The sequence below is a fragment of the Schistocerca americana genome, chromosome 1 (assembly GCF_021461395.2).
Source record: "Schistocerca americana isolate TAMUIC-IGC-003095 chromosome 1, iqSchAmer2.1, whole genome shotgun sequence".
Lineage (NCBI taxonomy): Eukaryota > Metazoa > Arthropoda > Insecta > Orthoptera > Acrididae > Schistocerca > Schistocerca americana.
This window is the reverse complement of record NC_060119.1, coordinates 743,704,564-743,732,073: the sequence shown is the minus strand read 5'-3', so window position 1 is coordinate 743,732,073 and position 27,510 is coordinate 743,704,564. Positions and strand designations below refer to the sequence as shown.

The following is a 27,510-nucleotide window of genomic DNA, read 5'->3' as shown; positions in this document are numbered from 1 at the left end:
TCAATAATAATGTATCCTCCTTCACTATCTGAAACAGTCTGCCAACACTGAGGTAACTTTTCAATTCCACGACAGTAGAAATCGTGTGCTTTTGACGTGAAGAAGTCATCAAGTCATGTTCGGTGTTGTGTCTAGACAAGACAGCCTAGACACAATTGAGAGGAAGCCGAAAGGCACGCGCTTAAACTCACACAGGCTGGCGTGAGGTCTGAAACAGGATCACAATTGGTGAACATTGGTCTTGTTGATACAGTATTATCATCTCAATATAACTTGGTGATGGCGCCTTGCTAGGTCGTAGCAATTGACTTTGCTGAAGGCTATGCTAACTATCGTCTCGGCAAATGAGAGCGTATTTGTCAGTGATCCCCTTCTGGCAAAGTCGTCTGTACAACTAGGGCGAGTGCTAGTACATCTCTCTAGACCTGCCGTGTGGTGGCGCTCGGTCTGCGATCACTGACAGTGGCGACACGCGGGTCCGACTTATACTACCGGACCGCGGCCGATTTAAAAGCTACCACCTAGCAAGTGTGGTGTCTGGCGGTGACACCACATTCGGAGTGCATTTTCATCCGGAAAGGAAATTCCTTGAAAGTTGTTCAAAAGAGCGGAAAAAGTTAAAATTCCAGGGTGCAAGATCAGGCGAATAAGGTGCGTGCAGAATGGCTTCCATCGTAACTCTTTTACCATGCTGTTTGTCAGTTTAGCAGAATGCAGTCAGGCAATATTGTGGTGAAGCACAACACAGTCTTTCTGGTCGGCGTGCTTTGACTGCATCTGCAAGTAAGTCTCGTTGTCAGCACAAAATATTAACAGTGATGGTTACACCTTGGGAAAGCAATTTGTAGTACAACACACCATCGCTGTTCCACCAGCTGCATCACATTTTCTTTTGTGGATGTACGTGGGTCTTTGTACAGGGAGTTGCTGCTTTGTTTGGGATCAACCATTCCTCTCTTTTGCTTATGTTAGCATAAGGACACCATTTTTCATCACCAGTAACAATACAGGAACCCACACCATGAACCATGGTTCATGGTGTGGGTTCCTGTAGTTATGTCCTAGTTCATGAACCACGGGCAACGTATGAGTGGCCAAGTAAGTGGTCCCGACAGTCGGGATACCAATTACTTTGGAATAAGGCTGGGCATCTCGGACATATTCTGAGTCGTGGTCACCTTTGTGCTCATACGGCAAAGACTACCAAATTCATCGGTTAGTCCCTCAACCGTTAGGGGTAAAACCCAATGGGACTCGGGGCAAGTAAGGCTAGCAACCTGCTTCCCTGGTACTTTAAATATGATGCTGGCAACAATCAGAGCAAAATGCCTCGGACCTCTGGAGGTGACGGAGTCCCACCTCTAACTGACAAACCAGGGACTCCTAAGATACGACTTGGCAAACAAATGGTTATGAAACTTCCTGGCAGATTAAAACTGTGTGCCCGACCGAGACTCGAACTCGGGACCTTCGCCTTTCGCGGGCAAGTACTCTACCATCTGAGCTACCGAAGCACGACTCACGGCCGGTACTCACAGCTTTACTTCTGCCAGTACCTCGTCTCCTACCTTCCAAACTTTACAGAAGCTCTCCTGCGAACCTTCTTACAGGAGAGCTTCTGTAAAGTTTGGAAGGTAGGAGACGAGGTACTGGCAGAAGTAAAGCTGTGAGTACCGGCTGTGAGTCGTGCTTCGGTAGCTCAGATGGTAGAGTACTTGCCCGCGAAAGGCAAAGGTCCCGAGTTCGAGTCTCGGTCGGGCACACAGTTTTAATCTGCCAGGAAGTTTCATATCAGGGCACACTCCGCTGCAGAGTGAAAATCTCATTCTGGAAATGGTTATGAGTTGGGGAGCTATTAATATCAATGGGGGCTACTCTGGCAAGAAGGTAGAGCTCGCAGAGGCTGCAAGTAAGATGGGGCTGGACGTTTTAGCTGTTAGTGACATTCGGGTAAGGGGTGAGAAAGAAGAGGAAGTGGGAGAATACAAGGTCTACCTGTCAGGAGTCAAAGCAGGAATAGCACAATGTGGTGTAGGGCTTTACATCAGGAAAGAAATGGAACCCAGCGTAGTTGCAATAAGGTATGTAAACCAATGACTGATGTGGATAGATTTGACAGTGTCTAGCAAGAAAATTAGGATTGTGTCAGTATATTCGCATTGCGAAGGGACAGATCAAGATAAGATGGATAGTTTTTATGAGGCACTCAGTGATGATGATGTTAGAGTAAAGGACGAGGACAGTGTTCTGCTCATGGGTGATTTTAAACCCAGGATTGGAAATCGAACAGAAGGGTATGAATAGGTTATGGGTAAATTTGGTGAGGATATAGAGGCCAACAGGAACGAGAAACAACTCTTGGATTTTTGTGCCAGTATGGGCTTAGTAATCACAAACTCCTTTTTTAAACATAAGAACATTCACCGGTATACTTAGTAAGGCAGGGGAACCAGATCTGTCATTGACTGTATAACAACACATCAGGAATTCAGGAAGGCTGTGAGGGACACACGTGTATTCAGGAGATTCTTTGATGACACTGATCATTATTTAATCTGCAGTGAAATTGGGATTGTGAGGCCGAAAGTGCAGGAGGTTAGGTCCATATGTACGAGGATACGAGTGGAGAAACTTCAGGATAAGGAAATCAGGCACAAGTACATAACAACGATCTCAGAAAGGTACCAGTTAGCTGAATGTAGTCAATTACAGTCATTGGAAAAGGAATGGACAAGGTACAGGGACACAGTACTAGAAGTGGCTAAAGAATGTCTTGGAACAGTAGTGTGTAAAAGTAGGATGAAGCAAACAGCTTGGTGGAATGACACAGTCAAGGCAGCCTGTAAAAGGAAAAAGAAGGCGTATCAAAAATGGCTACATACTAGAACTCAGGTAGACAGAGAAAGTTCTGTTGAAGAAAGAAACAATGCCAAACAGATAGTTGCAGCATCCAAGAAGAAATCTTGGGAAGACTTTGGAAACAGGTTGGAGACTATGGGTCAAGCTGCTGGAAAACCATTCTGGAGTGTAATTAGCAGTCTTCGAAAGGGAGGTAAGAAGGAAATGACAAGTATTTTGGACAGGTCAGGAAAACTGCTGGTGAATCCTGTGGATGCCTTGGGCAGATGAAGGGAATATTTTTAAGAGTTGCTCAATGTAGGTGAAAATACGATCAGTAATGTTTCAGATTTCGAAGTAGAATGGGATAGGAATGATGATGGAAATAGGATCACATTTGAGGAAGTGGAGAAAATGGTCAATAGATTGCAGCGCAATAAAGCAGCTGTGGTGGATGAAATTAACTCGGAACTCATCAAATACAGTGGAATGTCAGGTCTTAAATGGCTACACAGGATAATTGAAATGGCCTGGGAGTCGGGACAGGTTCCATCAGACTGGACAAAAGCAGTAATCACACCATCTTTAAACATGGAAACAGAAAAGATTGTAACAACTACACAGGTATCTCTTTAATCAGCATTGTGGGTAAAATCTTCTCAGGTATTGTTGAAAGGAAAGTGCGAGTATTAGTTGAGGACCAATTGGATGAAAATCAGTGTGGGTTTAGGCCTCTTAGAGGTTGTCAGGACCAGATCTTTAGCTTACGGCAAATAATGGAGAAGTGTTATGAGTGGAACAGGGAATTGTATCTATGCTTTACAGATCTAGAAAAGGCATATGACCAGGTTCCTAGGAGGACGTTACTGTCTGTTCTACGAGATTATGGAATAGGAGGCAAACTTTTACAAGCAATTAAAGGTCTTTACATGGATAGTCAGGCAGCAGTTAGAGTTGACCGTAAATTGAGTTCATGGTTCAGAGTAGTTTCAGGGGTAAGACAAAGCTTCAAACTGTCTCCACTGTTGTTCATATTATTTATGGATCATATGTTGAAAACAATAGACTGGCTGGGTGATATTAATATATGTGAACACAAAATATGCAGTCTTGCATATGCAGATGACTTAGTTGTGATGGCAGGAGGGTAGGAGGAGTTGGGGCAGACCGAGGAGAAGGTACCTGGATTCGGGTAAGAATGATTTTGAAGTAATAGGTTTAACATCACAAGAGGCATCAATGTCAGCACTGAATAGGGGATCATGGAGGAATTTTATAAGGAGGCTGTGCTCCAGACTGAACGCTGAAAGGCATAATCAGTCTTAAATGATGATGATGATTAACAATACAGGATAGGAATGGTCCCTGTTGTTCATAAGCCAATTTACGACTAGCAGGCAGAGACGCACATACAGCCCCTGCTGAGTTTTGTGATTTTGGGTTATTGGATGCGGTACCCACACACCCTATTTTTTAACCTTCCCCATTGCACGAATGGTCACAGTTCATCACATCAGCCAGTTCTCGAGTACACTGGCGTGGATCATTGTGGATTAATACATTCATTAACAATCTTCATCAAACCCTGGTATCTTCCTGAACGTGGAGAATCATGTCAAAACGACCCTCCTCAAAATGAGAGAACCACTTTCTTGCCGTGGTCTGTTCAGTGACATTATCCACATACACGGTGCAAATCTTTCTCACTGCCTCAGCTACAGTCGCTCCCTCTACAGAACTCAAACAGAAGAATATGTCAGAAATGTTCTGATTTCTCCACCTGGCACTCCATTTTCTAGCATCCACCGGTCCACTGCCTATCTCCAAATGACGAAATGCTAACTCAAGCACCAACATAATATAAAAATTCAGCCAGAGCAGCAGCAACTTTATTTAGTCCAGTGACTGGTTCCAACTAGTGACTACTCATAATTTCACTGTACAAAAAAGTTTTATCTATACCAGAAAAAGAGCAACCACATTTTATGCTCATGGTTAACAATATTTACCATAAAATATGTTGCAGAAGTATACACATCACAAATGAATAACGATTGCATATAAACTCTTACAATGTTGCCAAAACAATTCAATGTTCTTGTGGATGAATCTAACCATTATGAGGTGAATGCTGTGTTTAGGGCAATTAATTACAGAATCAGTTGTGGTGATATTAAGAGTAACAGAAACCAACAAATTATACCTAATTTCACTATAAGATTGTAATTAGGATTACCAGAAACCGAACAAATCAAACATTAGAAGAAGTTGCTGAGTATAAAAATGTATTTACAATTAAATGAATACCCTTAGCTGCATAAAGGCGTTGATGTAAGTCAACATGGACAGTTGAAAATGTGTGCTCCGACCGGGACTCGAACCCGGGATCTCCTGCTTACATGGCAGATGCTCTATCCTTCTGAGCCACCAAGGACACAGAGGATAGTGTGACTGCAGGGACTTTTCTCTTGCACGCTTCCCGTGAGACCCACACATGGTATCTGTTCTTTTGGACATGACCGAAAGAACAGATACCATCTTCAAATATAAAAAAATGTATTTGTCCTGTTGCAATATGTGGTCAAAAAGTGACTGGAGTTTTGTAAGTTTGCATGTTGTGTTAGTCCTTTTTCATGTGATTTTTTTGTGTTAATCCTTGTTGGAAAATATCTCTAGAAAATATCTGTACAGCTTTAGGCATATAAGATTTTGTGTGTGTGTGTGTGTGTGTGTGTGTGTGTGTGTGTGTGTGTGTGGCATTTAGTGTGCTGCAGCTGTCAAAAAAGTTAAGATTTTTTTAGTAGTATTGGTGATTATTTTGTGCAAATATGGATCAGAGAGTTTGTATTAAATTACGGTGTAACAATGGAATAAAATGCAGCAAAGTCTTAGAAATGCTAAATATTGCTTTTGGTAAGTCTGCTACAACTAAAATAACATTTTACAAGCGATATCAGCATTCTGAAGAAGGTCGTGAAGACACTGAAGATGATGAGTGCCCTTAACAACCCAGGATATAAACAAACAGTGAAATCATGGGGAAAGTGAAAGAAATGATTATGAATGATAAACTGACCATAATCAGAGAAGCTGCTGCTGATCAATTGGTCCACACCATGAATTTTTTTGCCTGGTTTGGACGTGTAATGTGTAGAAAAATTTGTCCCAAAATTGCTGACTTGCTAAAAGAAACAACAGCAAATGAAGTTGCTCACGTGTCTTAACACAATGGGCGCATTCTGGATTGGCAAGACCTAAAGAAAGAAGGTTATACTCCTTGTGTTCTTTGATTTTAATGGCAGAGTTGATCACAAGTTCTCCACTAAGGAGTACTACTAACAATTCCAATGCCATTTGCATGAAGCAATCCAGAAAAGGCCATGATTTGTGGCACAAAAAAACATGGCTTTTGTACCAAGATAATGCACCTGCTCACACTTGGTCACTCGTTTGTGAATATTTGGCCAAAGACAATACTATACTGATGTCTCAGCCTCCTTATGCAGTAGATATTGTCACGTAATGGTGTAATTAGATGAATGACTAACACTAACTTCACTTAACGAAGGTTTATTCAGCACTTGCACAGACAAGAGCGTGGAGCAAACTGCCTCTGGCCAGAACACATACAGTATATATACAGCTACAGAACATTCCAGTACAATGATGCTTGACATTTATGGATACCTCTAGAATGTACTCTAACTGAATATTGAAATTAAAATTGTACAGTCCAGGTGAGTTTTGAACTCAAGACCCTCCATGCAACAGTTTCGTATCATACCCACTACACTATGGTGCTACTCAGCTTCTGCTGCGACAATATGATCCCATGTAACTTTTTTGTTCCCAAAAAAAAAAAAAAACTTTGAAGGGCCATCACTTTATAGGCATAGACAAGGTTAAAACACATTACTGAAAACACTAGAAGCTATAGCAAAGATTGAGCTCCAGGAGTGTTTCGGGGACTAGAACAAGCGCTGGTCTTATAAGTGTAACCGCCTAATGGAGACTACTGACAGTACAGATGTAGATGAACAATAGAATTCTATTCATAAAAAGAAAATTTTCTGTTAATTCTTTGAACATATCAATGCATAAACTTTTTTCATGATTTCATGATTTGTTCCACTGTCAGTAGTCAACATAGAAATGCCATGCATGCTTTCTCACAAGGGCCGCTGGATAAAACTAAGGATCTGAAGGGCCGTGGTATCATACTGCAGCATCTTCTCCACTTCCTCTAAAACTATGCACCGTTCAGTTGGTGACATCTTTTACTGTACTGGATAATTGATGGATGATTCTCAGAGTTGATATGGTATTTAACTGTGGGCCACTTAAACAGTATTTTTTCCACTCTAGATTTGAAAGCATAGATAATTAGTATAGAATGGCTAATATGCACTGACTTTTTTCTTCTGCAAGCCCTTACTCTATTTCCAGTTTGGTAGTAGCTTCCTTCACTGGGTTGCCTTTAATGGTAACAAAACATAATTGTTCAGTAATGGCACTGAGCTGCCCACTCTTGACAGTTTCGACTGTTCCTGTGCATTTAACTTTAGGAATTAATTAGTAGCAGCTCATGACGGAAAGTGATCCAAAGTTCTCCTTAACCACTTCCAATGCTCATGATCACTGCAAGTACATAGATTTTTATGGGAGACTAAGTGTTATGCAATCGACAAAAGCTTCACTTTTTAACTGAACATCTACATTGACAACAGACTCGTCTCATTGACGACAGTGAGATAATGGCAAACAACTACCCAGAGTAATCTTTGATGTGTGTGCTTGTTGGATTAGCTCTGTCAATCCGGACCTCAGCTCTTCCACAGTGCATGACTGTTTATAATGCCTGTAAGATTTCACACTCAAGACTGTATGGGACCCTTACCAGTTGGGTCTGATTCAAGAGATTGAGAAGGTCTAAAGAAAAGCAGCAAGATTCATTACTGGTACGTTTAGCCATCGTGAGAGCATTACAAATCTCAGAAAGTTTGAAGTGGGACACACTTGCAGATAGACGAAGCACTAAACGGAAGGGGCTGCTCACTAAATTTCAAAATCCGATCTTCACCGAGGATGAAGAGCATATATTATTACCACGAACTTTCAAATCGCACAATGATCACCATTCAAAGATAAGGGAAATTAGAGCTCGTACTGAGGTGCTCAGACAGTCGTTTTTCCCTCGCGCGATCTGCTAGTGGAACAGAGCGAGGGAATATGACTTTGGCATGAATTGTGCCCGCTGTCACACACCGCTTGATGGCCAGCAGAATATATATGTAGATATATAGATGTAGACTAGCATTATGAGTGCATTCCATTATAACAATAAATTTGAAGGCCTGCGTTCTGTCGGCTGGACAGATTTTCCAATTCTGACCTTCAGCACAATCACTTTCATGTCACAGAACATTATCTTCTTTAGCTGGTGATGATAAGCATTCGACATTACAGAAAAAGAAGCTCTGAAGTTTACTAGTGGCAGGATGAGTTGGCCTCTGAAATGAGATTTCCTCACACCTCTGTTCCTGTCATCCATGCAGGATTATTACCTATGGCAGCATTACCTCCATGCATGGTTGCCTCACTTAGTTTTCCTCAATTTGGCAGCTAGTAGCTCTGCAAGGCAACGGGCAATGGCTACACGATGTTGGTGAGTAACCTCATCCACGGCCCCATGACAGGCTGCACCGCACAGATTGACTACAATCATCTGCAATTGACTGGTGTGACAAGGACTGTTGTGACAGTTGACGTCTAGCAGTGTAATAGTCATTTAACACATTTTTCTCTGCAGTAGTGTGCAATGTGTCCACATTGGAAAACAGGGCTGCATGTTATCCTCTATCCTGCAAATGTGTCTTCTTCTGCGGAGCATTATACTTGGCAGAGGAGGTGACTATCTGTACTTTCAGATGCTAGATTGTTATCTGATGGCTGCTGGAGAGTTCAAGATGGATAAGTCTATTCTTCACAGTGCTTTCATCTGGCGGCAGAGATTGGTGCTAAATACTGATATACCTTCTCTTCAACATCCTCTATTGCTTCCTGATTTATGGGGCTGCAATCTTGTGTACTTGGTCCAACATTTATGACTGCCATAAACTGCTGTATTTGTCTCGTGCTACATGGCATAAGAGGGGGAGGGTATCACGGTAGTCTTCTACAACTGCAATACGGACCATATTCAGGAGTTGTTCATGCCTTTTTTTCATGGACACTCTTCTGTTGCACTTCCTCGATGCACTCACACCATCTGATGAATTCCTCTGCTGTGGCATCCTTTAACAGAACAGCTTGGTAAATGTCTTCTGTTACTCATAAAATGTGAGATTTTATCTTCTGCCGTATTCAGACTCTCAAAGTGGCAAAGAGATAAAACATTTTGTGTGTAAGACTGTCACTTCACCATGACATTGGGTTTTCTTCTTCAATTGTTCTTTCCATTAAATGTACTTGCTGCTAATATGTCCCAGTGTTGAGCTTCTCTTCATTGGCCTCTAACCAATGCTGGGCTGTGCCACCCATGTAAAGGTACACTGTAAAAGCACACATCTGCCAAACACGTCATGGCATTCCACCAGTTATATCTGTCAGCTCAGTCAAATCCTTTCACCCATTTCATAGATTCCTAACCATTTCTCCTGTAAACACTTATGGATGCACGATGTTCACTAACTTACTGCTATTTTGGAATTCACTGGTTTCCTAAATATATGTACTGCTCGAATGATTGAAGCTCGGAAGTGCTCTTTGTAGTAGGACCTGGGAACTGCACTGGGGAAAATTTACTTTTTTGTAAGTGTTTAACCTGTTACTCCATGCGTGTTTGCTCTTCTGATTGACTTCTTTCTTTTGTAGAAAAATGGCGCACTTTTATAAGGATGAAGATAGTCTACAAGAGCTACAGAGGCAGCAACAAGAAGAACTGTGTAGTAGTGAAGATAGTGTAGAAATTCATGACAACAATGAAGAGGAGCAATTCAGTGTCCTTTGTGAAAATGAAACCTCACTCCAAGAATATTTTCCACCAACTTAGCCTTTATCATCTTCTGTTGATGACTGTAGAACTTTCCGTTTGGGGAAAGACCAAAAAACTATTTAGACAGATAAAACTATTGTCCCAAGAGCATGCCAAAGTATCTTTTAGGAGCATTATTATCCATCTCCCTGGAGCTAAAGGAGATGCTACAGTTGCTGTCACTGATGTGGACTTATTTTCGCTGTTTATAACTGACAATGGTTGAGATTTTTGTCTTTTGCGCCAACGAAGAAATAACCCACATGGTATCCACATATGAAGCTGTTCTTCTCATGAGTGCTAAAAGATTCAAATCTAAGTCCTGATGACATGTACAGTCTGAGGATTGGCCCCCCAATATTTCGTTTCATGCTGTAAGAGATGAGACTGAAATTTATGTTACGATGATTGAGATTTGACTCAAAATCCACCCATGAAGAACAAAAACGAAAGGATAAAACCCTCCTTTCTGAGAATTGTGGACAACCTTTTGTGAAAACTGCCAGCACAACTACTCGTCATCTGACTACTTCACAATCCACCTTCCTTCATCTCAGCTAAAGAGATATCGCAGAGCAATTCAAGGTTCCTGTTTCAGCCTGACAAGATTACAGTTGCTTTCAATGAAACACCGGAAAAAAAAAAGATCATTACTGTCTACCATGCATAATGAAGAAGAGGTAAATCCAATATCTGGAAAACTGGAAATTGTTGAATTTTACAACATGTCAAAAAGAGGGTGTACATGTGTATCGCAAATTTTGCCACAGTTACTCAACTAGGAACACAACCAGATGTTGGCCCAGGAGGTAATTTTAATTGTGTTCTCGATACCACCACCTTAAACAGCAGCATTTTATTCAAGCTGAAAGGGACAAAATGTACCTGTGCCAACTTCTTTAAATCTCTGGCATATTCAGTAGCAGAACCCACATGAAAATAGGAATGTATAACTCAAGGCTATCTACAATTCTCTGAGGCAAGATAAGAAGCGTCCTTTACCTTAGCCAACAAACCATACCTCCACCTGCTGATGTGGAGCCACTAGGAAAACAAAGAAAACTGTGTAGTCTCGGCCATCATAGTCGGGACAGAAAAACCAGGAACATTTGTCAATTTGCAAAAAGCCAGTTTGTAAAAGCCATGTATGTTCTGTCCAGGTTTGCAGATCTTGCCATGAAATGCAAAAATAATGTATCTACTTACAAGCATTTTGTATTTTTATTATATGTTGTTATTTTATTTATGGAGGCTAGGTTTTGTTCCGAGACTGGACAAGTACGTATAAATACTACAATACAATGAAAATGGAGATTCATTTCTTTAGTTCATATATTTTATCCATTGCAGTGTTTTCACAGCTGTCAGTATTTTATTTTGTAGATAGGTACAAATATTTCCTGTAGCATGTTTTAAATAATATCTTTACAACCTGAAGAATACAACAATGATCATGGCAAAACCTAGCCTAAAATATTCACATTTAAAATTACATTATTGTTTTCTTCTTCTTTCGTTTCACCCTCTTTGGGGTACACTGGATCAATCATTTCTTTGTGCATTGTTCTTTTCTTAGGGCCCAGTATGTCTTCATTCTGTCTGATCATCTTTTCCTCTCTTCTTCTGAGATGAAGAGTTTGGATTTTTGTATAGATTTGCCTTGGAATATTACGTTTTCATCTTTAGCAATTACTTTAGCTGTTCGACCAATAAGTGAATTTTCTGAAATCTTTAATTCTACTACGTCTCTCTCAGTTTCTTTAAACCAGTTTGGTTTCATTTTGCGGTTACGGAAAAAGTCAAAGATTTTTTAGGTTAATCTGTTGGAATTCATTCTTTTTTTTTTTTTTTTTTTTTTATGTGTCTGAAAGTTTTTCAATTTTCTTGTAGAGAGTTTCATTTTTGACTTATCTAATCTTATTGTCTTGAAATTTTGGTCCTATGATTTTTCTTTCCTTTGGCTCAAGCTTCTCCATTTGGCCTCTGAAATTAGTGTTTAGTGTTTCTGCTGGATACAGTGCTTCTGGCATAATCACTGTTTTGTAATGTGTAATTTTGGACCCCCATGAACGATTTTTTGTTGTATGTATTTTTTTGATAGTTGGAAGGTCAATTCAAGTTTATTTTTCTGGATTCCATTGCTTTGCTTTCCCCAGCATTCCGACTAATCCATTCTCAGAGATATTGGAATTCCTTTACTATTTGAATTTTTTGTTCTTGAACTTTGAGGTGTTTACACGAGTGCTTCATGTTTGTCAACATCTTAGTTTTTTCAAAGGAGATGTGAAGACCTACTTCATGTGCCTGTTTCTTTAGTTCAAGGAATTGCTCCCGTACTACTTCCATTGTTTCAGCAAACAGAGCCATATCATCTGCAAAAGCATTGCAATTTACTTTAAGGTTCTTTCTTTTTGCAACCCAGTCTTAAATCACTCTTAATATTTGTGTTCCATTCTCTGACTACTTTCTCAAGCGCACAATTGAACAGCAACGGTCAGAGCCCATCCCCGTGTCACACTCCCATTTTTATTTCAAAGGGTTGCGGTAATTCCCCCATAAATTTAACTTTCGAAAATGTATTTGTAAGGGTCACTTTTATAATATTAGTTGTTTTCTTATTCAAACCCATTTCTTCCAGGACTGATATTAGAGATTCTTTTTCAATCAAATCATATGCTTTTTTGAAATCAATGAACGAAATTACGTATGTATTTGCCCTTCATTTTTGGTATGCCATGATGTTTTTGAGGTTTAGTATTTGTTCCGAACATGATCTACCCTTTCTAAAACCTCCCTGGCATTCCCTGATTTGCAGGTCCAATTGCGGCTCTGGCCTGTTCAAAAGGACTTTAGAAATAATCATCTATGTTATATCCAGCGGTGATATTCCTCTGTAATTGTTAGGGTCTGTCTTCAAACCTTTCTTGTGGATAGGGTGGATATATATATATAATCTTGCACATAAAATCACTTGCTTAACCCTCTCTTGGGGAAAGAGGGGGGGGGGGGGCTATGTATAAAGTGTGCCAACCACAAATAATACTGCCTTGTAGCATTCCATTGTTTTACAATTGTGAGCCTGCACCTATTCCTTCATTATTGCTGACACTGTGATACACTATGCTCTCATATGTCCAAGTGAGCAACAGTAAAATAAACAGTAAGCTCGGTGAGAAAAAAATTAGAATTTGTGCAAGAAAATGAACCAGATTCCAAGATAGTAGCGCAATTTCACAATGGGACAGTTGTCTACAAAATAATTACCACTCGAATAAGTGGTAGGCTGGGATCTTATGCAATTGCACCGTTTAATGCTTCGAGTGAGTCATTACTGCAGGGTAAAATTTGTTAGCGGCAACAGGGTGATATAATGAAAGTTTAGTTTAATACTGCTTAATAAAACCATGAGTTAGCCCATATAATATAAGTTTATTTTATATTGTTTGATGAAACTAAGATTAAAATGTGACTCTGGTCAAACATGTTTACCTTGATAACCTAAAGTCAGCTATTTTTAAGCCAAGTACAAAGCATGCCATGTGCCCGCTCATATAAAAAACAGCACACCCACTCAAGGGTTAACTTAGTAAGTTGCATTAACAACATTTTAACTAATCTTCTAGCCAATACAAGATAAGTCACATGTTATGCATGAGGCCCACTGTCACTAACTCATTTATAAATTACAAATTTGCACACTCACATATATAGATAGCATGCCATGTACTAATTTCTATTCTCATTTTTAAATTGTCCTCACCTTTGTCGGATAAACAGCACTTGATGGAAATGCATCGAAAGATGTCAGGTCAGTATATCTTCTTTCCAAGGTCTTTTTTGTAACTGGGCAATAATGCACACTCCGAACAACTTTGGGTCGGACCAGCGAACCTAAAACAACAAGAATTATCTTTCAATTCTGCACACTCAGCACAGATGATGGGAAACAACCCACACACAGGAAAAGAATGTGAATTTAGATAACAGTCACATCAAAGCTTAATCTCCCAGGTGAATGATTTAACATGATTTCATATGTGAAATATGAAGAGGAAAATCTAAAGGCATTACACACATTGTTACCAGCATCATAGCCCATATGCTGGAGTCAAATAGTTCTATAAATAGCTAACAGCTTGAAAATTGTCTGCACTCCCCAGTACTGTGCACAACACTGCCAACAGAGTAATGATTAAAATATTATCAGTAATTTAAGGGGTACAATTTGGTTATAATAACAATGATGAGCACAGTGGACCACTGTTAGTTCTATGTTCTATTAGGAAAAGGATAACGTTCAGAGCTCTTCCAAAACAGAGTGTTCTATGTTCTATTAGGAAAAGGATAACGTTCAGAGCTCTTCCAAAACAGAGTTCCCATATAAAACATAGGCAAAGAACAGTAAATCATTGCCCTAAAAGCAATTGAGAAAAAACAAACCAGCAGTGCTGCAAAAAAAAGTGTTGAACACAGACATTCACTAAGTAGCATTTTAACAGAGGTTGTCCCAATACTCCAGTTTCCCTATTACATAATTGATATGTGTTGAACACTTTCTTAATCGGTGCTGCACAAAAAGCCCTTCTCAGTTTTTCATTCTCCTATCTTTATCTGCAAAATGCAGATAAAAAGATCATCTATTCCCCCGAGGGCCCAAACGCCTCCATCCATTATAAAAAACTTCACAAATCAGACAGATGGCCTTCGTGGAATGCAAAAACCTCCACCAACATGTCTGGTCCAACACCTGACAATACTTCCAAGAACTGTGGTCACAATGAGGGCCAAGGTCTTGACCTCCTAAAATACCTCAATTAATTTTCTCAATCTTGACAACCATCGCATTGTATCACAAACGGATCAGCTTTGCAGTTAAATAATACTTACTGTAACACCATTGTCAAACCCATCTTTTAAGAGAATAGATACCTACAATGACATAATGTATACCTTTATGCCATCAGGCCATTTATCAGACAAATATGATGACAACTGTTGTGTGTTAATCAAATGTGTTTGACAGTTTTTGCCGATTCTCTCACTGTCAACACTGCATGAGTGACAAGGCACCAATCTCCACAACATGGCTCTCCACAACCATCACTGTGAGGTCCAAAGTAAAGCCATGCACTGATCGTATATGCACTTTTTAGTCATTTGATATTTGTGGCAAACTTAAATATCACTACTGCCTTTGTTTCAGATAGTTACCACAACAGCTGGATCATACATCTTACTGATACCCCTACCACTAAAACTTTGTCATCACTATTTTTACTGGATGTTTCAATGTATTCCTCACCACTACACACTTTTGGCCACAAAAGAACCATGCCAAGAACACTGCTTTGCTGACCCAGCCATGATCACACATGCATGCCTAACACCTGCCAAGCCACTGCATTATAAATAATAGTTATATAAACCTACCGGCTGAAGAAGGTTGAGAGAATTCTGAAATAGTTCTGATCATGCCAGCCAAGTGCAGCACCTACTTGAAATGGCTAATGTGACAAAGAACAACGCTATATTTCAGAACGTAATTTTAGATCAAAATCAAGATATACGCCAGCCAGCTCAAGAGTAATGTGTCTGCTAACACATCTGCTACCCAACAACATGGTACCTGCCTTGCTTTTTGTTACAGTTTATGTGAAGGGCTACAGGCTTTAAGCTTTTATACTGCAGGAATTAAACAACATGGGAAAACCATTATCATTCCTTTACATATAATAATCATGATGGCTAAAAGTAAAATAATCTTATCCTTTCAGAGAAATCTTTTAGCCACATCTTAAAAATTATTATAGTGAATATTTTTTATATAAATATGTCTTACATTTTGTCACAATGCCTTCAACACACACCAAATTACCAAGGAACCTGCTAAGTAGTGTTCGTGGCGTCACATGCTTGCTGCCAAAACTGCCTTCAAATGCAACAAAAAAATCATCAACTTCTTTTGCATATGTTGGATCAATGCTTCCAACATACTCCTTCAATGCTGCCTGGAATGCTATTTGTTCTTCGAATGGGTTGTTCAGTAAGCTGCAAACAAGAGAAATACATGAAGATGATACACTGCTAATGAATAACTTTGACACATCAGACATTTAAAAGGCCCAACAATTTTGTTGGGTGCTCAAGACTTAGCATACTGCACATTCTTTAATGACGAATTCATGAAACCGTACAGCCACTGGCTCTTTTATTTACTGTAGGCAGACAACTCAGCAGCAGTAGTTTGCTGTAAAAACAACGAAGGACTAGCACAGAATACAAAACGAACTATTCAAGAACTCTGAAATTGTGGAAAAAACAAGACTATGAAAATGAACCTTAAAAAAAAAAAAAAATCACAAACTGTACACTTCAGGACCAAACAAACTGGTGATTTTATATATAAAAAAATCAGTCAAATTATGAGGGCAAATAACTGATCAAAGCAATTACTATAAATAAAAGCTTATCACAGACTGATCATTTGGATTGCTTAGTGAAGCTAGTTTTGTTTCTGCAGTGAGAGTTCTAAACAAAGTAACTGATGTAGCTGTTAAAAAAAAAATGTTTTCATCATGCATATTTTATATCAGTTGTCAGATATGGCACAATTTTTTGGGGTGTAGGAAAAGCAAGCCATTCGCTTGTTCAAGCTATAGAAAAAAACAATCACACAGATGATGAGAGCAGACAATACATTATCATTCAATCCAATATCAAAAAGCTTTGACTTAACGACAAAAAAGAAAAATTCTTTCAAGGAAATTCTTTTAAACAGGCTTATGAAACAAGATACTGGTCAGACAACATGTTACCTTGTCACAGATATAGTTTGTTTGAAAATCCATGCATTACATGGCTTCGAAGCTTAGCAATAAAACATGGTATAAATTCCAGGACTAAAAACTACAGAAGCTAACTTTGAAAAATATTTAAAAACCAAATGTTATTTCTCTGCAGAGAGAGGCAGCAGGTGTATGGACTAGAAATATGGGAGGGAGCAGTGGCAGGTGCACAGGTTAGTACTGGAGATGGTGAAGTGTAGCACATGAAGAGGAGGATGTGTATTGTGTGGATTGGAAGTGGGTGACAGGACAGAGGAATAGGAAACTGTTGGGGCAGACGAGATGGGAACAGCAGGTTAGCGGAGATCGAGGCCAGAAGGATTACAGGACTTCAAGATGTGTTTTAAAGATAACTGCTGCCTATGCAGTTCAAAAAAGATGGTGCCACAGGGAAAGATCCAGAAGCATGGGTTGTGAAGTGGCCATTGAACGTGTGCATGTTGTGCTCAGCAGCGTACTGCACCACTGGATGATCAACTTTGCTCTTGGCCACAGATTGACAGTGGGCATTCATTCTGGTGGGCACCTGTTGATGGTTAATGGTCATGTCCGCATAAAATATTGTGCAGTGATTGCAGCAGAGCTAGTATATGACACGCCTGCTTTCACAGGTGGCCGTGCCTTTGATGGGATAGGATAAGTCTGTTGACCGGAGTGGGGTCGTATGTTTGGGTGGGTGAATTGGGCAGGTCTTGCACCTGCGTCTTATAAAGATATATGACCCCTGTGGCTAGGGGTTGGGATTGGCTTACGGATGGACTAGGATGTTTTGTAGATTGAGTGGGTGATGGAATACCAATTTAGGAGGGATCCGTCATTTCCAGGTTTGGGCGAGGGGGTTATGCCTGCCTGTGAATGCCTTCACGAGACTTTCCGTGTATCAGTTATGGGCATTCTCATCACTGTAGCTATGCCATCTATAGGTGGCCTGGCTGTATGGGAATGTTTTTCTGGTGTGGAAGGAATGACAGCTGTCAAAATGCAGGTACCGTTGGTGGATGGAACCCTCTGAGAAGTGGAGGTCACATCCAGGTATATATACATATACCTAGGTGTAACATGTTGTAGGGATATGTAACACGTTGTAGGGATATGAACTGAAATGATCACACAGGTTCAGTCATGGGTAAGGCAAAAGGTATACTTCGATTTATTGGTAGAATACTGGGGAAGTGCAATCAGTCTACAAAAGAGATTGCCTACAAATCACTCAAGACAACCAGTTCTAGAATATTGCTCAAGTGCATGGGATCTGCACCAGGTAGGATTAACAGGAGATACTGAATGTATACAGAGAAGGGCAGCAAGAATGGTTCAAGTTTGTTTGATTCATAGGAGAGTGTCACTGAGACGTTGAGAGGACTGAACAGGCAGACTCTAGGACTATCCCGAGAAAGTCTACTAACAAAGTTTGAAGAACTGGCTTTGAATGACGTCTCCAGGAATACAGTGATCATGAGGATAAGATAAGAATAATTACAGCATGCATATAGGCACTCAAAACACTAATTCTTCCCACACACCATATGTGAATGGAACAGGAATAAATCTTAACAACTGGTACATTGGGACGTACCCTCTGCCATGTACTTCACAGTGGTTTGTCAAGTCTAGATATAGATTATGATGATGAAGATCTTCATGTGCCTCACCTAACCTATTCTAGTACTTGCATGCTGCATGCCTAACCAGAGCCCCTCACCCCTTCCTACTGTATTTCTAGCCTACACACCTGCAGCCTCCCTCTGAGCTGTTCGAAACCCTCATAGTATGTCTTCCTTTCCCATAAAATGCTGTTAAAGGACTGTGCCTATGCCATTTTCTTTTCCTGTCTAGTGTGGGTCTGCTTTTTTAGGATTTGACAAAGGTTGTTTTGAATACAGTGTAGTCCTCTCCCTAATTTCCAGAGTGTTTCTATGTGATGCTGTTGTTATAAATATTGTGCTTTATGGAGTTTTCATTAGCTTTGTGCTAAGCCTCACTGACCTCTCATCAGTGCAGCACTTCGTGAAGAATGGGCTGCCACTCCCAAAAAACCTTCCAGCACCTGATTGAACGTATGCCTGCAAGAGTGGAAGCTGTTATGAAGGATGGGCCAACACCATACTGAATTCCAGCATTACCAATGGAGGGTGCCATGAACTTGTGAGTCAATTTCAGCCAGGTGCCCGGGTACTTTTGATTACATAGTGTATGTACCCAATTGCTAATGGACTACCTAATTATGATGCATAATTAAAGGAAACAAACAGTATGGCATCTTACAACTCTGAGGCAGGTTCATACAGAGCAGTGACACTTCTTAATAACAACAGGATACAATGTTTTAAGAGTAAGCTAAAACGAGTGGTATGGGATGAGATACAAGTAGAAAGTGATGCTCAAGTCAGATTCAATTTATTCCATAGTAAATGCATGCCAATACTTGAAAGTTGCTTTCCTAGGACATTATCTCTAAGATCTATTTTTAAAAAAATTGCATTTAAAAGGAAGAAGGAAATTCACAAAAAGGCCACAGTATGTCAAGATGTGACAGTGTTTGCATACTACAAAAAATATTGCAGTGTTTTAAGGACAATCATTAAATATCCAGAAGCATGTCCTGACAGAAATAAATAATGCAGATGATTAGATTAAAACTATATGGGGCATTGTCAAATGGGAGACAGGACAGCCAGTCAGTGTACAAAATTCTACACCAAACTAAACGACATCGTCATGACTGATAATTTGCATGTTGCAAGTACTTTAAACAATCACTTTCCAATCATAGTAGCTAAGTGACTCAGCTGAAGAAGCAAGATGATATATTAAAAACGTAATTCCACTAAACTTTAAGGACCAAGAAGTGGAACAAATATCCTTCACTGAAATGAATACAGTTATAAAAATCCTAAAAACCAAATTATCATGTTAGTAACATGAAATTTCAAACAGAGTTCCAACTTCAGCCGTAATGTCATTGGTGATATATGTAATGGATCACTGGCACAGGGAATTTTTCCAGACAGGTTCAAATATAAAATCATTAGACCACTTCACTTCATAAGAAGTGCAACAAGATAGGCTTGAAACAATTGTCACCCAATTTCCTTATTGACATATTTTTCCAAAATATTTGAAAAATTAATGTACTTAAGAGTAGCCCCCCTCCCCCCCCCCCCCCCCACATGAACCATGGACCTTGCCGTTGGTGGGGAGGCTTGTGTGCCTCAATGATGCATATAGCCGTACCATATGTGCAACCACAATGGAGGGGTATCTGTTGAGAGGCCAGACAAATGGGTGGTTCCTGAAAAGGGGCAGCAGCCTTTTCAGTAGTTGCAGGGGCAACAGTCTGGATGCTACACTGATATGGCCTTGTAACACTAACCAAAACGGCCTTACTGTGCTGGTACTGCGAACGGCCGAAAGCAAGGGAAAACTATACAGCTGTAATTTTTCCCAAGGCTATGCAGCTTTACTGTATGGTTAAATGATGATGGCGTCCTCTTGGGTAAAATATTCCGGAGGTAAAATAGTCCCCCATTCGGATCTCCGGGCGGGGACTACTCAGGAAGATGTTGTTATCAGGAGAAAGAAAACTGGCATTCTACGGGTCGGAGCGTGGAATGTCAGATCCCTTAATCAGGCAGGTAAGTTAGAAAATTCAAAAAGGGATATGGATAGGTTAAAGATAGATATAGTGGGAATTAGTGAAGTTTAGTGGCAGGAGGAACAAGACTTCTGGTCAGGTGATGACAGGGAAAATCAAATAGGGGTAATGCCGGAGTAGGTTTAATAACGGATAAAAAAAATAGGAATGCAGGTAAGCTACTACGAACGGTATAGTGAACGCATTATTGTGGCAAAGATAGATACGAAGCCCACGTCTACCACAGTAGTACAAGTTTATACGCCAACTAGCTCCGCAGATGACGAAGAGATTGATGAAATGTATGATGAGATAAAAGAAATTATTCAGATAGTGAAGGGAGACGAAAATTTAATAGTCATGGGTGACTGGAATTCGATAGTAGGAAAAGGAAGAGAAGGAAACGTAGTAGGTGAATATGGATTGGGGGGGGGGGGGGGGGGGGGGGGTAAGGAAAGAAAGACGAAGCCCCCTGGTAGAATTTTGCACAGAGCATAACTTAATCATAACTAACACTTGGTTCAAGAATCATAAAAGAAGGTTGTATACATGGAATAAGTCTGGAGATACTGAAAGGTTTCAGATAGATTATATAATGGTAAGACAGAAATTTAGGAACCAGGTTTTAAATTGTAAGACATTTCCAGAGGCAGATGTGGTCTCTGACCACAATCTACTGGTTATAAACTGTAGATTAAAACTAAAGAAACTGCAAAAAGGTGGGAATTTAAGGAGATGGACCTGGATAAACTGACAGAACCAGAGGTTGTAGAGAGTTTCAGGCAGAGCATTAGGAAACAATTGACAAGAATGGGGGAAAGAAATACAGTAGCAAAGGAATGGGTAGCTTTGACAGACGAAATAGTGAAGGCAGCAGAGGATCAAGTAGGTAAAATAACGAGGGTGACAGAAGAAATACTGAATTTAATTGATGAAAGTAGAAAATATAAAGGTGCAGTAAATGAAGCAGGCAAAAAGGAATACAAACGTCTTAAAAATGAGATCGACAGGAAGTGCAAAATGGCTAAGCAGGCATGGGTAGAGGACAAATGTAAGGATGTAGAGGCTTATCACACTAGGGGTAAGATAGATACTGCCTATAGGAAAATTAAATAGACCTTTGGAGAAAAGAGAACCACTTGCATGAATATCAAGAGCTCAGATGGAAACCCAGTTCTAAGCAAAGAAGGGAAAGAAGAAAGGTGGAAGGAGTATATAGAGCATCTATACAAGGGCGATGTACTTGAGGACAATATTACAGAAATGGAAGAGGATGAAGATGAAATGGGAGATACAATACCGCGTGAAGAGTTTGACAGAGCACTGAAAGACCTAAGACGAAACAAGGCCCCTGTAGTAGACAACATTCCATTAGAACTACTGACAGCCTTGGGAGAGCCAGCCCTGACAACACTCTACCATCTGGTGAACAAGATAATTGAGACAGACGAAATGACCTCAGACTTCAAGAAGAGTATAATAATTCCAATCCCAAAGAAAGCAGGGGTTGACAGATGTGAAAATTACCGAATTATCAGTTTAATAAGTCACGGCTGCAAAATACTAACGCAAATTCTTTACAGACGAATGGAAAAACTGGTAGAAGCCAACCTCGGGGATGATCAGTTTGGATTCCGTAGCAATGTTAGAACACGTGAGGCAACACTGACCTTACACCTTATCTTAGAAGAAAGATTTAAGGAAAGGCAAACCTACGTTTCTAACATTTCTAGACTTAGAGAAAGCTCTTGACAATGTTGACTGGAATACTCTTTTTCAAATTCTGAAGGTGGCAGGGGTAAAATACAGGGAGCAAAAAGCTATTTACAATTTGTACAGAAAACCAGATGGCAGTCATGAGAGTCGAGGGGCATGAAAGGGAAGCAGTGGTTGGGAAGGGAGTGAGATAGGGTTGTAGCCTATCCCCGATGTTATTCAATCTGTATATTGAGCAAGCAGTAAAGGAAACAAAAGAAAAATTTGGAGTTTGAATTAAAACCCATGGAGAAGAAATAAAAACTTTGAGGGTCACCGATGATATTGTAATTCTGTCAGAGACAGCAAAGGACTTGGAAGAGCAGTCGAATGGAATGGACAGTGTCTTGAATTTGAATTGAATTGAATTTTATTTGATCCTGTAAGATTACATCGTGTACAGTAAATGTACGTGTAATATAGGACATGTCAAAGTATTAAAATTCTTTATCAATTATTTTTCTACACCTTTAGCTTACATTTTTACATCACTGATAATGAGTAACAATATATACAAATTTAATGGCATAAGTATTCTGCAACACTGTAAAACTCTTTTTCAATGAGATAGTCTTTAAGTTTCTTTGTAAATTCATTGTGAAGTACACTATCTTGCAGGGTTTTGGGCAGACTTCTTAGTAGTCTGATACCAGAGTACTGGGGTCCTTTTTCTGGCATTGCCAGTCGGTGGGGTATGCTCCGTACTTCATTCTTCTTTCTTGTATTGTGGGTGTGTACACTAGCATTTGTAATCCAGTCCTCACTACCTTTTGTGATGTACATTATTGTTTTGTATATATATAATGATGAAAAAGTTAAGATACCTAAATTCTTGAAACAGTTTCTGCATGTTTCACAGGTCTTTCTTCTTAAGATGGTCCTAATTGCTTTTTTTTGTAATGTGAACACTCGTTTTGTCTCTTGTTTGAGTTTCCCCACACCGTCACTCCATACTGTAAGTATGGTTCGAAAAGTCCATAATACACTGTACACAGAAGGTTCTTGTCTGAATACTGTGATAGCTGCATCATTAAGAATATGACAGAGCTCAGTTTCTTACAGACATTATTAATACGTTTTTTCCATTTCAGAAAGGAGGACATAAGATGAACATCAACAAAAGCAAAACGAGGATAATGAAATGTAGTCGAATTAAGTCTCAAAGTAGAGGGGATAATGTAGACTGGCAATGGCAAGGAAAGCATTTCTGAAGAAGAGAAATTTGCTAACACCAAGTATAGATTTAAGTGTCATTAGTTTCTGAAAGTATTTGTATGGAGTGTAGCCACGTAGGGAAGTGAAACGTGGACGATAAATAGTTTAGACAAGAAGAGAATAGAAGCTTTCAAAATGTGGTGTTACAGAAGAATGCTAATCATATAACTAATGAGGAGGTATTGAACAGAATTGGGGAGAAGAGAAATTTGTGGCACAACTTTACTAGAAGAAGGGATTGGTTGGTAAGACATATTCTGAGAATGCTATTTATACATTCACTCGTCAAATAGTTCAAGCCTTAAATAATGATATATCACCAGTTTGTATTTTTTTGTGATTTTCCAAAGTGTTTAACTGTGTAGACCGTGTCACTCTCTTAGAAAACTCAAGTTTTAAGGAATTGTCAGCTTTACTCATAGCTGGTCTGAATCATACTTAAACAGAATACCAAAGTTTATTCTGAGAAATTCAATGTCGGAAAGGTGAAAAATTTTAGTGACCTGGGGAGGAGAGGGTGGGGTTTCAATTTTGGGTCCCTCATTTCTTATAATGTGAACGTACTGCCACTTAACACTCAACAAGCAAAACTGGTACTTTTTGCAAACAATACTAGTATTAATAAATCCAAACAGAGAGAAAGCAACAGAACAATCGGTAAAAGGTATTTTCCAAAGAATTGTTACGTGAATCTCTGAAAATGCACTCTTCCTAAATTTTGAAAAAACATAATACATTTTGTTCTGTACAATAAGTAGTCGTACAAATGATTTATGTAGCATATAAGCAAAGTCAGTAAATAGTACAGAATGTTGCAAATTTTTGGGGCTATGTATTGACAAATACTAATTGGAAGAAGCATATCACTGAGCTTCTCAAAGAAATAAGATCACTTACTTTTGCTGTTCATATAACAGCTGATCTCTGAAACAAACATATCGACCTCCTGACTCATTTTGAGCGTTTCAACTCAATAATGTCTTAACGAAATAATTTCCTGGAGTAACATATCACTTAGAAAAAGAAAGTATTGGTTCCACAAAAGTTAGCAGCAAAAATAATATGTGGTATCCACCCACAGACGTTTTATAGATACCTCTTCAAGCAGCTGAGCATTGTAACTGCACTGTCACAATACATACGTACGCTAATGAAATTCATTGCAAATACCCATCCTAATTTGAGAAGAACAGTGATGTCAATACCTACAACACTAGAGAGGAAAATTATCTTTATTACCTACTGTTAAAGCTTTCAGTGGCTCAGAAAGAAATTCAATGTGCAGCAACTAAAATTGTTGTTCACTTTCCCAATAACATAAAACGCCCCACAGCTCAATGAAGCAAGTTTTAAATCTAATTTATAATTGTATCTCCTGGACATCTCCTCCTATTCCATTGATAAATTTCTACTTAAAAACTGGTAGCCAGTAAATAAAGTACAGTTGCATGAGCTGAACTAAAAATAATGTATTCTTTAACATTAACACTAATTATTTATAAATAGCCTGTACAATGACTCATCCCAGATGATTTTGGTAAAAGAATCGTTCAATAGATGTATGGAACAACTAGCAGCCATTGAGCTCCAGCATGTTGTGCTCAGCAACATGGTGATCAACTCTGCTTTGGGCAACAGTCTGCCAGTGGTCATTCATTGTACCTGACAGCTGGCTTGGTAGTCATGCCTACATACAATGCTGTGCAGAAATTGCAGCAAATTAGGTATATGACATGTCTGCTTTCACAGGTTGTCTTGCCTCTGATTGGCTACAATAAACCTGTGACAGCACTAGAGTAGAATGTGCTGGGAAGGTGATTCAACGCAGGTTTTGCAACTAGTAAGACTGTGAGTAGCACAGAAATGGACCGGGCTGGAGTCCAACCTAGGATGGATAGCAGTATACCACTTTAAGAGGAGAGGTAAAAGATCATGATTAGGCTGCTGCTCACTTTCGGGCATGATGACAGATACCAGAAGCCCTGGTGAAGGACACAGTTGAGGATGACAGGGTGCTCCTTAGCAGCTGGCTTTGGGGGAATGATGGAAAGATTAGTGTGTGTGTGTGTGTGTGTGTGTGTGTGTGTGTGTGTGTGTGTGTACGTGCGCATAGATATGGTGTAGAGTATAGTATTTGTCTGTGGAGGCCATTGTGAGATCTTTAGTATACTTGACAGCCAAGGAACTCTCATCACTGCAGATACATAATACACAGTAGGCCAAAATAATTGCTGCCTCTCCTCCCTGGGAACTGTCAGTTACCCCTCCCCCACCTCTCTTACGTGTGTAATCATCTCCTTTACTCTTAAATAATTTAAGATATGATTGTGAAACTAAGAAACTGTTTGTTGTTAACCAGCAGTAGAACCAGTCTGCTTTATCAGACCTACTGAGACAATTAAGGGGTGCAGTGACAGTATTTCAACTCTTAGATTTTGTTGCAGTTTTTGCATAATTATTAAACTGTATATAGTAGTGACAAAATCCTTTTTAGCTAAGAATGTTAGTCACAATAAATATTTAACATGATGTCACTAAAAGAAACAATAATATGTGATCCTTACTGTGGAGTCAGTGTTTGTATTGGATTTTACCATGCTGTTTCTGCCACTGCCATTCTTGACTCTTCACTAAAAGAAAATATTTTTTTGATGTACCATTTACTAATGCACATCACTCTGAAGACAATCCAAATTTATCAAAATTACTGTCTCCCTTGTAAGAGTCATCAGCTGCATTTTCTAACAAATGCCGGTTGTCATGTCTCATTTGATGCTCAGCGTCAACAGAAAGCATCTCTCTGTTTCACGTTATACACAAAATTATTTTTAAGGCAGAATTTTACCTGTCCATTAGACAGAGAGGTCCCAGATTTGCCTAGCGCGGTATTTGTTTTATTGGTATGTACTAACAGGCACATTAAAACATGAAGAATAACCAGTGTTCCAGCTGCGACAGCAATGCCATGGCCTGCACTGACTGCTAATGCCATGCAGCAGCACATGTCAGTTGCTGCAGACATCCTGGTTATTCTTCATGTTTTACTGTCCATGTTCATACATATTGATGAAACTAAAATCATGCACTGGACTAATTTGGGACCACTCAATCATACATAAAATTCTGCTTTAAAAATAATCTATGCTTTCTGCCAACACTGGGAATCACACAAATGAAGTGATTATTAGTTTTTGATTAGACTTAGGCTACCAACTACATACTGCAAAAAAATGAAATTGCAAATATCTGCCAAAGGAGCACCGGGAGAGATATATACATGTATAGAGAGAGATAGAGATATAGAGGCAGGCTCCGTGGTTTCTCTGTAGATTCATTTTCTTTCCTCATTTCCCTTTGTCCCTGGTCTGGTCATTTGCTAATCTTCAGTCTTTCTGTTGAAACTGTCAGATAAATATAGCCTTTATCAATATTGTATCATTAACAAATATTACAGTTTTTGAACAATCCTTTAAACTCAGATCATTTATGTACTGGGTGAGCACAAAGTCCTGCCCTGGTAACAATTTATTACAGAATAACCGCTTGACATAATAATTTACATTTGATGCCGTTACATAGGTTAGTGTTACTAGTTTTTAAGACCACTTACATTAGTAAACCTCAGTGTGTGTTCCCTTGGCAGCTCGGAGAATGTCTAAGCGGTATTACAGTTCCGCCAGGTGTTTCGTAACGTGTTCTGTCATAGTACCCACAGCAGCTTGTATCCTAGCCTTCCGTTCATCGACATCAGCAACTGGTGTGACGAAGACTCTGTCCTTCATATAGCCCCAGAAAAGAAAGTCAAGGGGCGTAATGTCTGGAGAGCAGGGTGGCCAGGGTGTTGGACCGCTCCTTCCAATCCAACGATCCGGGAATAGTTCAGCTAGGAAATCACGCACTATCAAAGCCCCACAGTTAGAAGACTAACAACCATGGATAATTTTCAGCAAGATGGAGCAACCCCCCCCCCCCCCCCCCCGGCAAAATAGGCCTGTGATTGAAGCTCATTCAGTTAGGCCTATCTACAATTTTATGCAAGATGCATCAGCTGGGTCATCCCATATATATCTCAAGAATAAGTAAATATATTGAGATGATGTTTTTGCTGTATATATCCAACAATGTGAAGAATTTTTCAATATTTACAAAGTAATTTTTAACCTTTATAGCTACCATTTTACGGTCTACAC

General features: G+C 39.5%; 1 protein-coding gene across 1 annotated transcript in view; it reads right to left on the bottom strand.

Moving 5' to 3' along the window:
• Window positions 1-27,510, bottom strand: part of LOC124610893 (zygotic DNA replication licensing factor mcm3) — a 106,523-nt gene that overhangs the window by 75,254 nt on the left and 3,759 nt on the right. The window contains exons 3-4 of the mRNA XM_047140197.1: window positions 15,711-15,919; window positions 13,632-13,762 (exon numbers count right to left, since the gene is read on the bottom strand). Coding sequence (XP_046996153.1) covers window positions 13,632-13,762; window positions 15,711-15,919 — 340 coding nt within the window. The remainder of the gene's footprint in view (window positions 1-13,631; window positions 13,763-15,710; window positions 15,920-27,510) is intronic.